Here is a 13,138-nt window from a genome sequence, read left to right on the forward strand (position 1 = left end):
TTAACAGTTTGGTGTCATACCTTACTAATATAAACAAACCAACCTTTGTATCTAATAATTATATTAATGTAATACCAAGAATAGTAACTATTATATTACACTTTTTATACTGTAATAACAATTACATGACAACCTTTTCAAATGGTCCTTCAAGCATGTTTGGAGATGTCTCTACATTTTATTGCTTTCCTAAATCAAAGAAACAATATCTGATGAGAAGAAAGACATTTAGGGCATTGCTCCCATCTAGGAAATTAAGAATATGATGTCCAATACAATTTCTATGACTTTGTGAAGAGATTGAATCTTTATTTTCCCTAACAAATCTCACTTCTATTCTGAAGCATCTTACTTTTATCATAAAAGCTCAACATTAAAAGAAAAGTTTGGTAACTAAGCACATTGTGAGATACCCATTTCAGTAACATTAGAAAACAACAACACCCAAGTTCCTTACCTTAAGAGATCGATGAACTCTTTTTGCTTTTAAATCCCAAATATTAACAGTGTTATTCAGGCCTCCGCTTACCAAATACATAGATGTGGAATTTAAACTGACACATGTCTGCTTTTGCTATTAAAGAAAAAAAAAGTTACCTTAACTTAAAGAGCCCAGAGATGACCTTTAAGTCTTATTCAATACTTAGCAAGCACTTAATAAATACTTGTTGAATTAAATGTTATAAACATGCTAATACTTATGCTAAAGATTCACCTCTAATCTCCCACATGGATCCAATAGCTTGTAAGGAGTTAAAAAAGACTTCAAGAAATCAGCCAGATTCATGTTCTCTGCCATACACAGAGGTGACAGAGGAAGCTTAGAAAATACCAGCAAGTCTTGGTCTCCCATCAGGGCTTACCTGCCCTTGATATCTCCCCTACTAAAACCTGCTCTTGCATTTCCACAGGATACCCTGAGTTACAATCAAACCACATCTCAGAAAACGCTAATGGTAGAGAAGACTTTCAAGAATGTCTAAGTCCCTCATTTTACAGATGAGGAAAGGTTTCCATCGAGGACAAGATATTTGCCCAAAGTCTTGTGGCAAATCTCCCCTTAAGAAATCCAATTCTTAAACATCGAGTCATCAGAACTTGACTCTTACATTCTTCCCCATGTATGTAAAGACACCATCCACCCAGTTTTTCAAGATAAAATTCCAGAATTAGCCTTGATTCCTCGTTCTGCCTGCCCCAAGTCTACCACAAATTCTCCAAACTCCAACACTAAAATAAATCCCACCTGGCCCTCCCAGTATCTAGCACTCCTTCTAGCACTCTACTCCAAACACTGTGGGAACCCCACAGCAGCCTCTTAACTGGTTGTCCTGCTTCTACTCCTACGCATTCCGTTCTCCGTAAGTAGGGTGACCTTTAAAAAATGTACATCTGATCATGTCTCTCCCATTTAGAAATGTTCAATGGCTTCTAATCAACCCTAGAATAAATTCCAGACTCATTCACCTGGCTTTCAAAGCCCTATCTATTCATCTGGCCCCTTCCATTCAGCTCTCATTTTTCTCTTCACCCACTAATTCTCCAGCCACAATGACGTTCTTGCATTCCTTAAAAATAACTCTACATTTTCCTCAAGGCTTCTACAACAGCTATTCTTGCCCCGAACTTTGGCTGAACAGCTTTTTCTGGTCAATAGACAGCACCTTAAATGCCATCTCTTCAGGGGTACTCCCCTGGCCACCTAAGGTAACTTGCTATCTCAATATCTTAACTATTTTAGTTCTCAACACAACAACTTATCACTATCTGGGTAATCTGTTTCCTAGTTTACTGTCTGTCTTCCACCAGAATGTCAGTTTCTTTAAGAGCAAAGACCATATCCATGCTCAATATATATTTATAACATAAATGGCTAAAAATACAGAGGCTACCAAGTTTTTCTCACAATAATTATCTGAGCATCATCTACCTGGCGGTGCCCATCCATCAGAACACAATGTTTCATGTATTTTCCTATTTAACCTTCAGGTACACTATGTAGTTACATTAATGTTCTTACCTCCAGTTGAATGCTATGGGGAAAAAATAGAGAAATGATTCCAAAGGGGACATATTTGTGACTTGGTTAAAATCTAAAGGCAAGCCATGCAGGTTTAGGCAAGTCATCTCACCTTTATGAGCCTATGTTTCTTCATCTGAGAAATGAGAGATGAGGACTAGAACTACTGTTCCTAACTTGAGAGTCCACGCATCTCAAAAACATCCTCTACTCAAGAGAGCACCAGATTCTTAAAAAGGGGCAGGTGGCTCCTACACTCAAGCTTCTTACGGCTCTTAAATTTTGACCAAGAGTCAAAATTACCAACACATATAAACAGGAGCACGTTAGGTCAATGTGTCAGTATAGTAGGAATAATTCTCTTCTAGGCACCATACATACATACATACATACATACATAGGAACTAAATTTGGTCTGAACAAACTAATAAGATTTAGAATGTAGTTATCACTGCAAATCAGGACAGTTCACTAAGAGCTATAAAAATAACCTTTAAAGAAAATAGACAAGAATGATATCCATCAAAAATAAATATATTAGGATTCTAATTGTCAAAAACAACTCAACTTATTCTGAAGGGCTCAGAACAAAAGCTGTTTATAGCTGGCTTACCCTGATGACAGAAGATTCTTTTTGTTAATATATTATTAATGTAGCTAATGAACTTAAATAATTAACAGAAATCGTGTAGTTATTACAGGAATCCTACATCCCAAAACACAAGCAATGGGTGTTTTTAAAATCTAAAAATAACAGCTGGTCAAATTTCTAGGTTATATAGTAGCCTATCACACCCATTATAATACTGTTAATACCAATCTGCCTACTTTTAAGAAGTAAAATACAAAATCAAAGAAAATGAAAATATAAACTTAAAAAGTTCTACTCAAAAATTAATGTTTAAATAAGAATCATATTTTCCTATAAGGAAAGCTCTAATATCTCAAATGGCACATGAGTAAAAGAACTTGGGTCCTACAAAACAAAGGTTTTCAACACACTAATGTTATAATAAATTACTGATAAAGGCTAAAGAACCAATGTTTGCAAAATACTTTTATAAGTAAATTAAAGCAGATTCAAATTATAACTATAATGACCACTTCAGCCACATGCATCCTGATGTGATTTCTTAAAGAAGGGAAAGAGAATTAACTACAACTGATATGGAATATTCACAAAATTTGTAGAATTGTGTCAATTTGTATATATCATCTATTTTCATACTTTAATAACAAAAACAAAAAGGTACTAAACTGGTTCTAAGACATGATGTAAAAGTAGCATAATACATATTGTAACAGAGGAAATCAAAATTATTTTGATGCTATTTAATTAAATGTATGTCAACCGTCTTTGACAGGATTTAAAGATTCAAAGATGATGACTAAGATGTTATGCCTGCTCTGAAAGGATATACACTTTGATCTTATCAACCAGGGATGCTCTCTGCTTCAATTTTACGTAACTGAGTTTGAATAGGCAGAAGGTCTCAAACTCCATTTCTACCATTAGCATGCTCTCTGCCACAGCCTCCAACATATATGGGCTGGAAATGAACTTTGGGCCAATCCCACTGGATATCTTTAGGAAAGGACTGATAGAAATCAAAAGTCCTTTATAAATTAGATCAGCTATCCAGCTGTTCTTTCTAATTGGGCTCCATTACCTATTCCAGTGTAAAATTAGGACTATTCATAATGTTTTAGGGTCTGCTAGGAAAATCTGAAACCTAAAAAAAAACAAAAAAACAAAAAACAAGCTACCAACATCTGTACCTTTTTATTTAGATCATATCTTATTTAAAAAAGAAATAGCTTGGAAATAGCTTCCAATAGATTGGAAATGAGGTAGCCAGCAATATCCTGAATCAGAAAGATTACTTTACAAAACAGAAGAATAAGCAAACGATATGCAATGAACGCTTCATTTAAATGCTCTGGGACCAAAGCTCATTTTGACAAAGCCATCTTTTCCAGGCGAGCTTGGGGAGGCTCAGGCAGGCCCTTCAGTACAGTGGACAGACGCAAAAGCAGAAAGCTATGTCAGATAGGGGGCCTTAGCTGATACAGTCCTCAGGGCAATGTCGGTGAAGGCAGGGCGACAACATCAGGGCTTTATGGTCATATCAAACTAGTGACTTAAGTGGGACTTGGTCCTTAAAAAGGCAACAACACCAGGGAACCTCCCACAGAGGAAAAATAGAGAAACAAGTGCCTAGTTGACAAAACCTGAATCCTTGATTGCTCCCCTAAGGTTCAGTATTATTTTACTTAAAGATGTTTCAGTACCCATCTCACCAGGAAGTGTTATGGTATTATTTTGAGCTTAGGTTAAGAAAAATGCTTTTAAACACCTTTATATTTAGTTGCAAGCACTACAATAAATAAGCAGTTGCCACCCAAGTAGAACTAAGATTTTCTTTTAGGTTTTTTTGTTTGTTTGTTTTTTCACTTACCCCTTCACCAAGCTCTAAAAGTGGAACAGGTTTACATTTGCAACTTGAAACAACAATTTTGTCGCCACTGGAAGATGCTGTCACTAGAAAGTTATCTAAATGAAGAGTTAAGGAGCATAAAACAATCCATGAGCATCTCTAGCACTAGACTTTAATATGAGAATTGTAATGATAAAGGCAAGCATACTAACCTAAAAAGAAAAGCAAATGAACATCGTTTATACATTAGCTTTCAAAAATGGCTCAGTTTACTAATTACTAAATCTCTTTACTACCACCACAGGGAAGAACTATCCTTTCTGGCTATGCTATCACTTGAAAGCTATTTAATCCATGTGAAACACTACTCCATTTTCAAAGAGTAGGCCAGAAGGTCTAATTTTATACTTCAAGAATGAAAGTATAATAAAAGCACCATCGGCATCTATGAATCAGCCTTTTCGTCTATAAACACTGTTCAAGACAGTTTTTAACACAGTGGTTGCTACCCATTTAAGTTAGGAAGCAAATACCTATATTAGTCTCCTATTTGTCCACTAAAAAAATAAAAGCTGGTATTTTCTCACTAGAATTTTTGTGGTAGAATGTTTCAATCTTAAATATATTAAGAATAAATATTATAGTAAATATAGCAAATATAAATACATGTGGTTAAATAGCAACTACTTATGTTATAGAAGAGTTCTATTTTAAATTAAACTTTAAATTACTTAACATTTAATATAATTACATTTTTAAATGTTTTACTTCAAATAAATTTAAAATTATATTTACCTTATTTTATGTGGAACAATCAGGAAATACAAAGCAATGTATTTTAAAACTAAAATAATTAAATACAATATAACCGAGAATAAGAGTTTCATTTTGAAAGTCATAACAAATTAAAACATCAGAAGTTTAAATTAATGCTTTTAAACAAGCCAAGTTCTAAGTGCATTACTTTTGGATGATTTACCTAACATTCCTATATTTTGTGAACAGACCGTGGGTTGTGATTTTATGATACATAATTTAAACAAAATCATTTCCACCTAGATATTACAGCATTGAGGAAAATACATCATTTCTCTTTATTTGGCTTCTTCCTTGTTTACTGCTACTTTTCTCCTTACAGTATAGAAATGAAAAAACAGAAAGATAATGAGAGGGTAAAATAGTAACCTCTTGTATTTCTCATGTAGCTTTAGAAGTCATGAGAAAGTGAGGGACATTATCTCGAGGACCAAATGCATAGAAAACTAATCTCCCTGGCACGTCACCATGAACTCCGCCTTTGGAACCCATGCAAAGTGGCCCCCAAGTTTCTGAGTGTGGGAGTCCTCTTTCATCAAGAACTAACCTCCATGGAAGCGATCAAAGCTTCATTAGGAGTAAGATTATATGAACGCTCTCAGGGCACATCTACTGCACAGGAAAACCACACAGAAATAAGACCAGTTTCCAAGTCAGACGATACCTCCTCATAGTCACATCAGTTTTATTCACAGACCATTAAATGGTTTATTGGTAAATGCCAACTGTTACTAAAACTCCCTGGAATACAATAAACCAAAAATAATACATCTTACTAAGTAATGCTATTTTTCCTCTAATGCAGTAACAGAGACAAATTAACCTCTAAACATAATAAAAAGCCAGTAATAGAGAAGCAACCTCACGTATTTGTCCCTCTCTTTAAAACAGTTCCCCCCACTACACATCTGGAGAGTACTTCAAACATGTAGTCACTGCACCATGAGTTTGATTAATAGAGCACTGAAGTAATTAACTTTGCTACCATAATACAAATTCAAGGAATGATGAAGTAAATTTAATTCAATAAGAAAATTCATCATTTTTGTAGCATATCTGCATTAACAATTAGATTGAGCATGAAAACTTCTAGTGGTTTTGTTTATGAATCGCATTTTCATCAAGAAGCAGAATATTAATACTTTGGTATTGATAAGATCAGACATGTAAAAACCTAATTTGTTGTTTAAGAAACTGTATGTTTGACAAAAGAATGACAATTTTTAGCATAGCAATGCATACAAAAGGTGATGAATACTTTGTTGACAACAGCGGTTCTCAAGTAGGGGCTACTGGCATCTGGTGGGTAGAGGCCAGAAAGGCTTCTAAACATCATCTAATGCACAGGATAGGCCCCGTGTAACAAAGAACCACCTGGCCCAAAATGTCAATAGTGCGAGGGGCTGAGAAATCCTGATTTCCAAGCTTCACTGCCTCATTTATTTTATCCACATATAGGAGTTTACTAAGACAAGGAGGGTGTGAATCAGAAACATAGGAAGCTTAGAAAAAATCAATAACTTCTCTGAGTATTTGGGAAATGAGACTATTTTCATCATAGATAGAAAGGGAGAAAAATACAAGAATACATCAGTAAGATGGGGATGTAGGTCAATTTTAGTTTTTATCTCCTCACCCAACCTTTGTTTCTGTCTTTGAGTTCTATCATTAATCTCCAGACAAGATCCACAAATATTCAAACATGGATTCCAAAACTCATTCCAAAACCCTTTCAGAATTTTTCCCATCATTACCTACCTTATTCTATTTGATTCAATAACAAACTCTAGATAACAAAATGAATTCTATGGTCTGTATATAATAATTAATATTTATGTGTATACATATATATATTAATAGCAGTGTTTTTCAATGTAATGGGCTAAAACTAAATTTTTTAAAAATGAAATCAAGATAAATCAGTGTGTATTCATGATATACTGTTTAGTACACCGTTTCTTTTTACTTTTCATAGCTATGCATTATGGGTCACATGCAAAAAAAGTTCCATTGGTTTTTAATCCTAACAAAGAGTGTTTTTTTTTTTTTAAAGGATACTATTGCTGCTCCAACATAATGAGCTGATTCCATGTGGTGATGTGTGTGGGTTGAATTTATCCACCAATGTCATGGATGAAGCATCCCATATTTTAATATCATCTCCGGATGAAGCAAATCTGAGATTTTCCTGCATGACTGCACCTACAAATAGTTTAAAACAATATATTTAAAAAAAACAATTAAAGTTAGGCAAAAAAAAGTTAATGAAGCATCTAATCCAAGTGGCACCACTGTCCACTTCTGTCCCCAAGAGTGTGCTCACTACAAAGTAGCTGGAGTGATCTCTGACCCTTCCCCTGGCTCCCCACACCAATTATAATGAAATCCAGCCTTCTTAGCTTGCTTTATGTGACCTACCTAGCCAGGAGCAAATCTCTTCCCTGGAGCCCCCAGACTCACACTCGCCTTCTTTCTTGCCGGCGTGTCTTCCATTTGCTCCTCCTCTGCCTGGAATGCTCTTTCCCCAGAATTCCTATGGTCATCTCCTTCATATCATTCCAGTCTCAGGCCAAATGTCTCCTCCTCAGAAAAGCTTACTCTGATAAGCATGACTAAAGCAGCCCCATACCAGTTGCTCTATATCCCATTATCCTGTTTCATTTTTTTTCATGGCACTTGCTCCTCTTTACAATTCTAATTTTACTCATAATGTCTGCCTGCCCCTTCCCTCCCCCCAACTTGAACAAAACAGATCCTCAGGACAGGTATTCTGTCTTGTTTACTATATCTTGAAACATTCCTGGAACACCGGAGGTACTCAGGAATACGTGTTGGATTGGCAACCTCCTAATCTTTCTAAAAATGTATCATAAACTGTAGCACTCCTGCAGGCCCGAATCCAGACACTCTTAGTTTTTCCAAATAATTCCAAAATGAGCAAATACAGCCAAGATGTCACTCATCCCTAAACCAATTATTGGTCTACAATGCCCTCACTCATATTACTTATTCACAGTTATATAGTTCAAACACAATGCTGATAAGGTGACTTCACAAATTAAAGCAATCTACAGGCAGGAAGCCAAAAAGCTACTCTAGACAGACACTATAGAGCAGCAAACAGTAACATATGATAGGTCAAAAAAAAAAGTGCTCAAAAATACATGAGAGGAAGGGGAAGGGAAGAGAAGGGGACCTAGAAATATATGCCCCATGCCTTAATTGTGTGGACAGTGCAAGAGTAAGGCACAGCCTTAGTGATGTCACAGACAGGTTCCCAAGTCATCAACAAAACAGTGCACTTAAGTCCAGTATATTTCAAAGGGCAACTTAGAGGAATAATAACTTATAGGGCCCTTTAATTCTCAAGACACACACACAAAAAGTTAATGTGTTTACCAAAAAAAAAGCTAAAACTTGTGATAACTAGAAAAGCCAGTTATGTGCTTCATGATGCTTCATTTACCAGATACATGCAGTGCTACTAAAAGCCAGTCATCTGTTGCAACACAGGCATAGTGTTGGGATTTGGTGCCTTAACATGTAATAAGGGGCCCTGTTGGTTCCCTACTCGAGGAACCATGAAGAGCAAGAAAGGCGATCTCTAAACCCCGTAAACACAACTATAATCTTACACCATCCCCGGCGAGTGGCGTGGTGTAGTGGAAAGATCACGTAAGCCGGGGCTCAGAAAAAAGTGGGTTCAAACGATGTGCCCCGGAGTCTGGGTGACAGTGACTTTGGGCAAACCACTTGATGTCTGTTTCCTTCTCGGAAAGTGGAGCAGGGAAGGGGACCATCTGCCCACCCATCTCGGTCTTCTGAGAACACACACTGAAGGGAGAGGCATGAATTGCATCAGCCTTTCAAAGTGGGCCCCCTAGAAAGAGCAGTCGGACCACAGGGCGGCAACAGACCCCGGATGTGGGGATAACAGCAACATGAAACAACACTTAGTTTTACACCAATGAAAGTTCTCTCCAAACTTGCATTCATCAAAAATGCATTTTAGCCGAGACCGGTTTGGCTCAGTGGATAGAGCGTGGGCCTGCGGATTGAGGGGTCCCGGGTTCGATTCCGGTCAAGGGCATGTACCTTGGTTGCGGGCACATCCCCGGTGGGGGGTGTGCAGGAGGCAGCTGGTCGATGTTTCTCTCTCATCGATGTTTCTAGCTCTCTGTCCCTCTCCCTTCCTCTCTGTGGAAAATCAATAAAATATATTTTTTTAAAAAAAGAAAAAATGCATTTTACTTGCAAGAACTTGTTTATAAGGGGTTTTCCCTTGTAAAATGCATTGGAGCGCCCACTAAACGAGTCACAGCTGAGAGATCTGCAAAAAGGAGGACGGACTGTGGAGCAGCTGCAAACTTTTCGGAGGCAGCACACCCCCCAGGGCCGCCCCCCACACCCCCCAGCTGGCCCGGGCCACCTCTGAGGCCGGCGGGGGGCGGGAGGAGGCAGTCGCAGGCCCGGGGGCGCGACCCCGGCCCGCGGCTTCCGGGAACTTCCGCGCCAAACCCGTGCCGCGCCCCTGCCCCCGCAACCGTCCGGAGCGCGGGACGGCCCGGCGCGGGGAACCCGGGGCCTCCGCCCCGCCCCCGAGGTGGCCGGAGGGCGGGCGGGGTTCGGGGACATGCAAGGACACAGTGAGCGAGGCCCGCTGACCCGGGCCCTCCGGAACCTCACCTCTCCGCCGGGGCACACCGGGCGCCGCGGCCAGGCCCGCTCCGCGCTGGGCTTCCGGCTCCCGCCCGGACTGTTAAACTTCAGCGGCCGGAAGTCCCACCCCTGAGTGGCGTCACCTGGCCCAGCGCTGCCCCAGGCGGTGGCTGGGGATCTCCGGGTTGGGCGGCCCCGTGGGGGTTGTTATTCCCAGTGTCTGGGTGGGGGAGCTGCCGGCCCGGGCGCCGCCCTCCACTCCCAGCTGCAGCGCGCGGGCCACGGGCGGCAGCCCCTGGGCCATTCATTTGTTCGCTGGCTGCCGGAGTGCCCGGCACTGTGCTAGACTCGGGGCACCGCGATGGCGTTAGCCCGGGTACCGGAAACGCTCGTGGTCCCTGGCTCCGTGTAGCCTCCAGTCTCAGGCCGAGGTTGCAACATCAGGAGGCGGATGTTAAATCAATAATTGCATGCTTAAATGAGAACTGAAATTTTGACAATTGTTTCAAAGGAAAGGTACATTAAGTACGTACGAAAGCCCCTAATAAGAGACATGAACATGGATGTGGGTGTCAGGTTTTCCTGAAGAGGAAAGGGTGGAGAGCAGGTAATACCACATGCAAGCCAGAAACATGCTCAGAAAGGCTAAGAAATAACCCAAAATGTAAACATCTCAGTTATCTGACTGGAAACCCCTGATCTTCCTTCCACAGCATGATGCCAGGTCAGAAACATCAACCATCATGGGGTTGGTAATTCTTTTAAAGGGGATGCTTCTCAGGGTGGAAAAGGAGCTGAACTGAGTTTTAAAGTGCCACTTCTATCAGGGCCTCACAAGCTCTACTGACAACTTTTGCTTAGAATATATATAATAAATATAGGGCATTTATTCTGCAAAATGTTATTATTCTGTCATTGAAGTACATATGGACTGGACTGTGTTTCTGAGCTAGGTACATAAGCCCCAGTTATTTGTACTCATCTTGCAATTTAACTGAAAAACTAATAAAGTGCAATTTTTTCAGAGTAGAAATAGAAGTCCTAGCCAAGTTGTAAGGATTGATGAGGAACCTCAAAAGGAGAAAGATTCAAAATCAGTAATTTATGCTCTCTGTAAAGGAACCTAGAAAAAGAGGAGCAAATTGAACACAAAATAAAGATTAGCATGGAGAACAATGAAATTGAAAAAAAATAGAGTTCTTTTAAATGATTAATAAAATTGATAAACCTCTAGCTAGACCTATCAAGAAGAAACAGAAAACACAAATTATCAACCTGAGCATAGACAGAGAGTCCATCAGTACAGAACCAAATATATTTAAAAGATAATAAGGGAAGAGTATGAACAACTTTATGTTATTAAATTTGGAATTCAACAAAATGAACAGATATATTGGCAGACATCTATTAAAATGACACAAGAAAAAATAGATAACATGAGTAGTGCTGTATGTACTACATAATTTCAATTAATAATTAAGAACACTCTCCCACAAAGAAAACCCCAGAATCAGATGGCTTCACTGCTGAATTCTATGAAACACATGAGAAAGAAATAATATCAATTCAATATGAAATTTTTCCAAAACCAGAAGAGGAAGGGATATTTTCTAAACTCACTTTTTAAGGGACCATATTTCTCTGATACAAAAAACAAGCAAAGACATTAGAAGAAATAGCTATAGAGTCATAGCCCTCATATATAGATACAAACACACACACACACATATATATATACTGTATATATACATATATATGCAAATTTAATCCAGTAATATATGAAAAGGATTATACATCATGACCAAGTGAGGTTTATTCCAGAAATTCAAGATTGGTTTAACATTTAAAAATCACTTAATATAATTCACCACATTAACAAAATAAAGATAAATAACCCATGTAATTATATAATAAATGAAACAAAAGCATTTGTAATATTTAGCATCCATTTATGATTAACAAGTCTCAGCAAACTAGGAAAAAAAGGGAGTAAACATCCTCAACTGGTTCGAGAACATCTGTGAAAAGCCCACAGATAGCATTATACTTAATGCTGAAAGACTGAATGTTTTTCTCCTAAGATAAAGAATAAGACAAGAATGCCCTGTCTCAATACTACTATTCAGTGTTCATCTGGAGGCCTTAAATAGTGCAATAAGACAAATAGATAAATGAATGAATAAATAAATGAGTGAATGAATGACATACAGAATGGAGAAGAGTAAAACTCTATTTGCAGGAAATATGTGTACTGGAAAATCATTAAGAATACAGAGAAAAGTTCCTAGAATTAGTAAGTGAATTTATCAAGACCTATGCAAAGTCAATATACAAAAATAGAATAGCATCCTATCTAATAAAGACAGAATATACAAATTGACCATCACTCCATGACAAAGATGGCGGCGACAATAGCCAATAAGGAGGGGATATGCAAATTGATGCAACAAAGATGGCGGCGGCCAGGACGCAGTTGTTCTGCCCCACCCTGGCCGCTCTGGGCCTCTGGGCAGCACATGCATGCAGGCGCGGAGCAGCCGGGGCAGGGTGAAACACCTGCTATGGGGGGCAGGGAGTGGAGGGAGCTACAGGAGGGCTGCAGGGCCAGAGCAAAGGCAGAAGGCAACTCCGGCCAGAGTGAAGGAGGAAGGTGGCTCTGGCTGAAGCGAAAGCAAAGGTGGCGGCCAGAGAGAAGGCCCGGGTCCTGGGTGCCAGAGGGAAGCCGGTGCTGGTGGCCAGGGGAAGGAAGGCCTATTCTTGCACAAATCTTCATGCATTGGGCCTCTAGTTTCTATATATTAGCAATAAATAATTGGAAAATGAAATAAAAATTACATTTCAATTACCAACAATAACCAAAAGTATGAATTACTTACAGATACCTTTAAAATGTGCAGTAATTATACATTGAAAACTATAAAACATTGCTGAGAGAAATTAAAGACCTAAGTAGAAAGTTCTGCCATAGTAATTAGATGGAAAACAATATTGCTAGAATATTATTTTTTTTCCATATTAACCTACTTATTCAACTTAATCTCCACAAAATTCCAGAAGGTATATTGCGGGCATGCAAATTGTCAGGCTAATTCAAACATTTATATTGGAATGCAAATGATCTAGCCAAAACAATTATTTTACAAAGAAAAAGTTAGAGGATCTACATCTGATATCAGTCTAGATTTAATGCAAACTAATCCACAGT

General features: G+C 38.7%; 1 protein-coding gene across 2 annotated transcripts in view; it reads right to left on the bottom strand.

Moving 5' to 3' along the window:
* NEDD1 (NEDD1 gamma-tubulin ring complex targeting factor) overlaps positions 1–10,050 on the bottom strand; it is a 30,603-nt gene extending 20,553 nt beyond the window's left edge. For both annotated transcript variants that reach the window (XM_079775564.1, XM_079775563.1), the window contains exons 1-4: positions 9,961–10,050; positions 7,333–7,476; positions 4,480–4,574; positions 458–574 (exon numbers count right to left, since the gene is read on the bottom strand). In XM_079775564.1, coding sequence (XP_079631690.1) covers positions 458–574; positions 4,480–4,574; positions 7,333–7,468 — 348 coding nt within the window. In that variant the 5' untranslated portion in view covers positions 7,469–7,476; positions 9,961–10,050. The remainder of the gene's footprint in view (positions 1–457; positions 575–4,479; positions 4,575–7,332; positions 7,477–9,960) is intronic.
* Positions 10,051–13,138: the final 3,088 nt, after the last annotated feature.

This window comes from Cnephaeus nilssonii (genome assembly GCF_951640355.1).
Source record: "Cnephaeus nilssonii genome assembly, chromosome: 6".
In the NCBI taxonomy this organism is placed as follows: Eukaryota; Metazoa; Chordata; class Mammalia; order Chiroptera; family Vespertilionidae; genus Cnephaeus; species Cnephaeus nilssonii.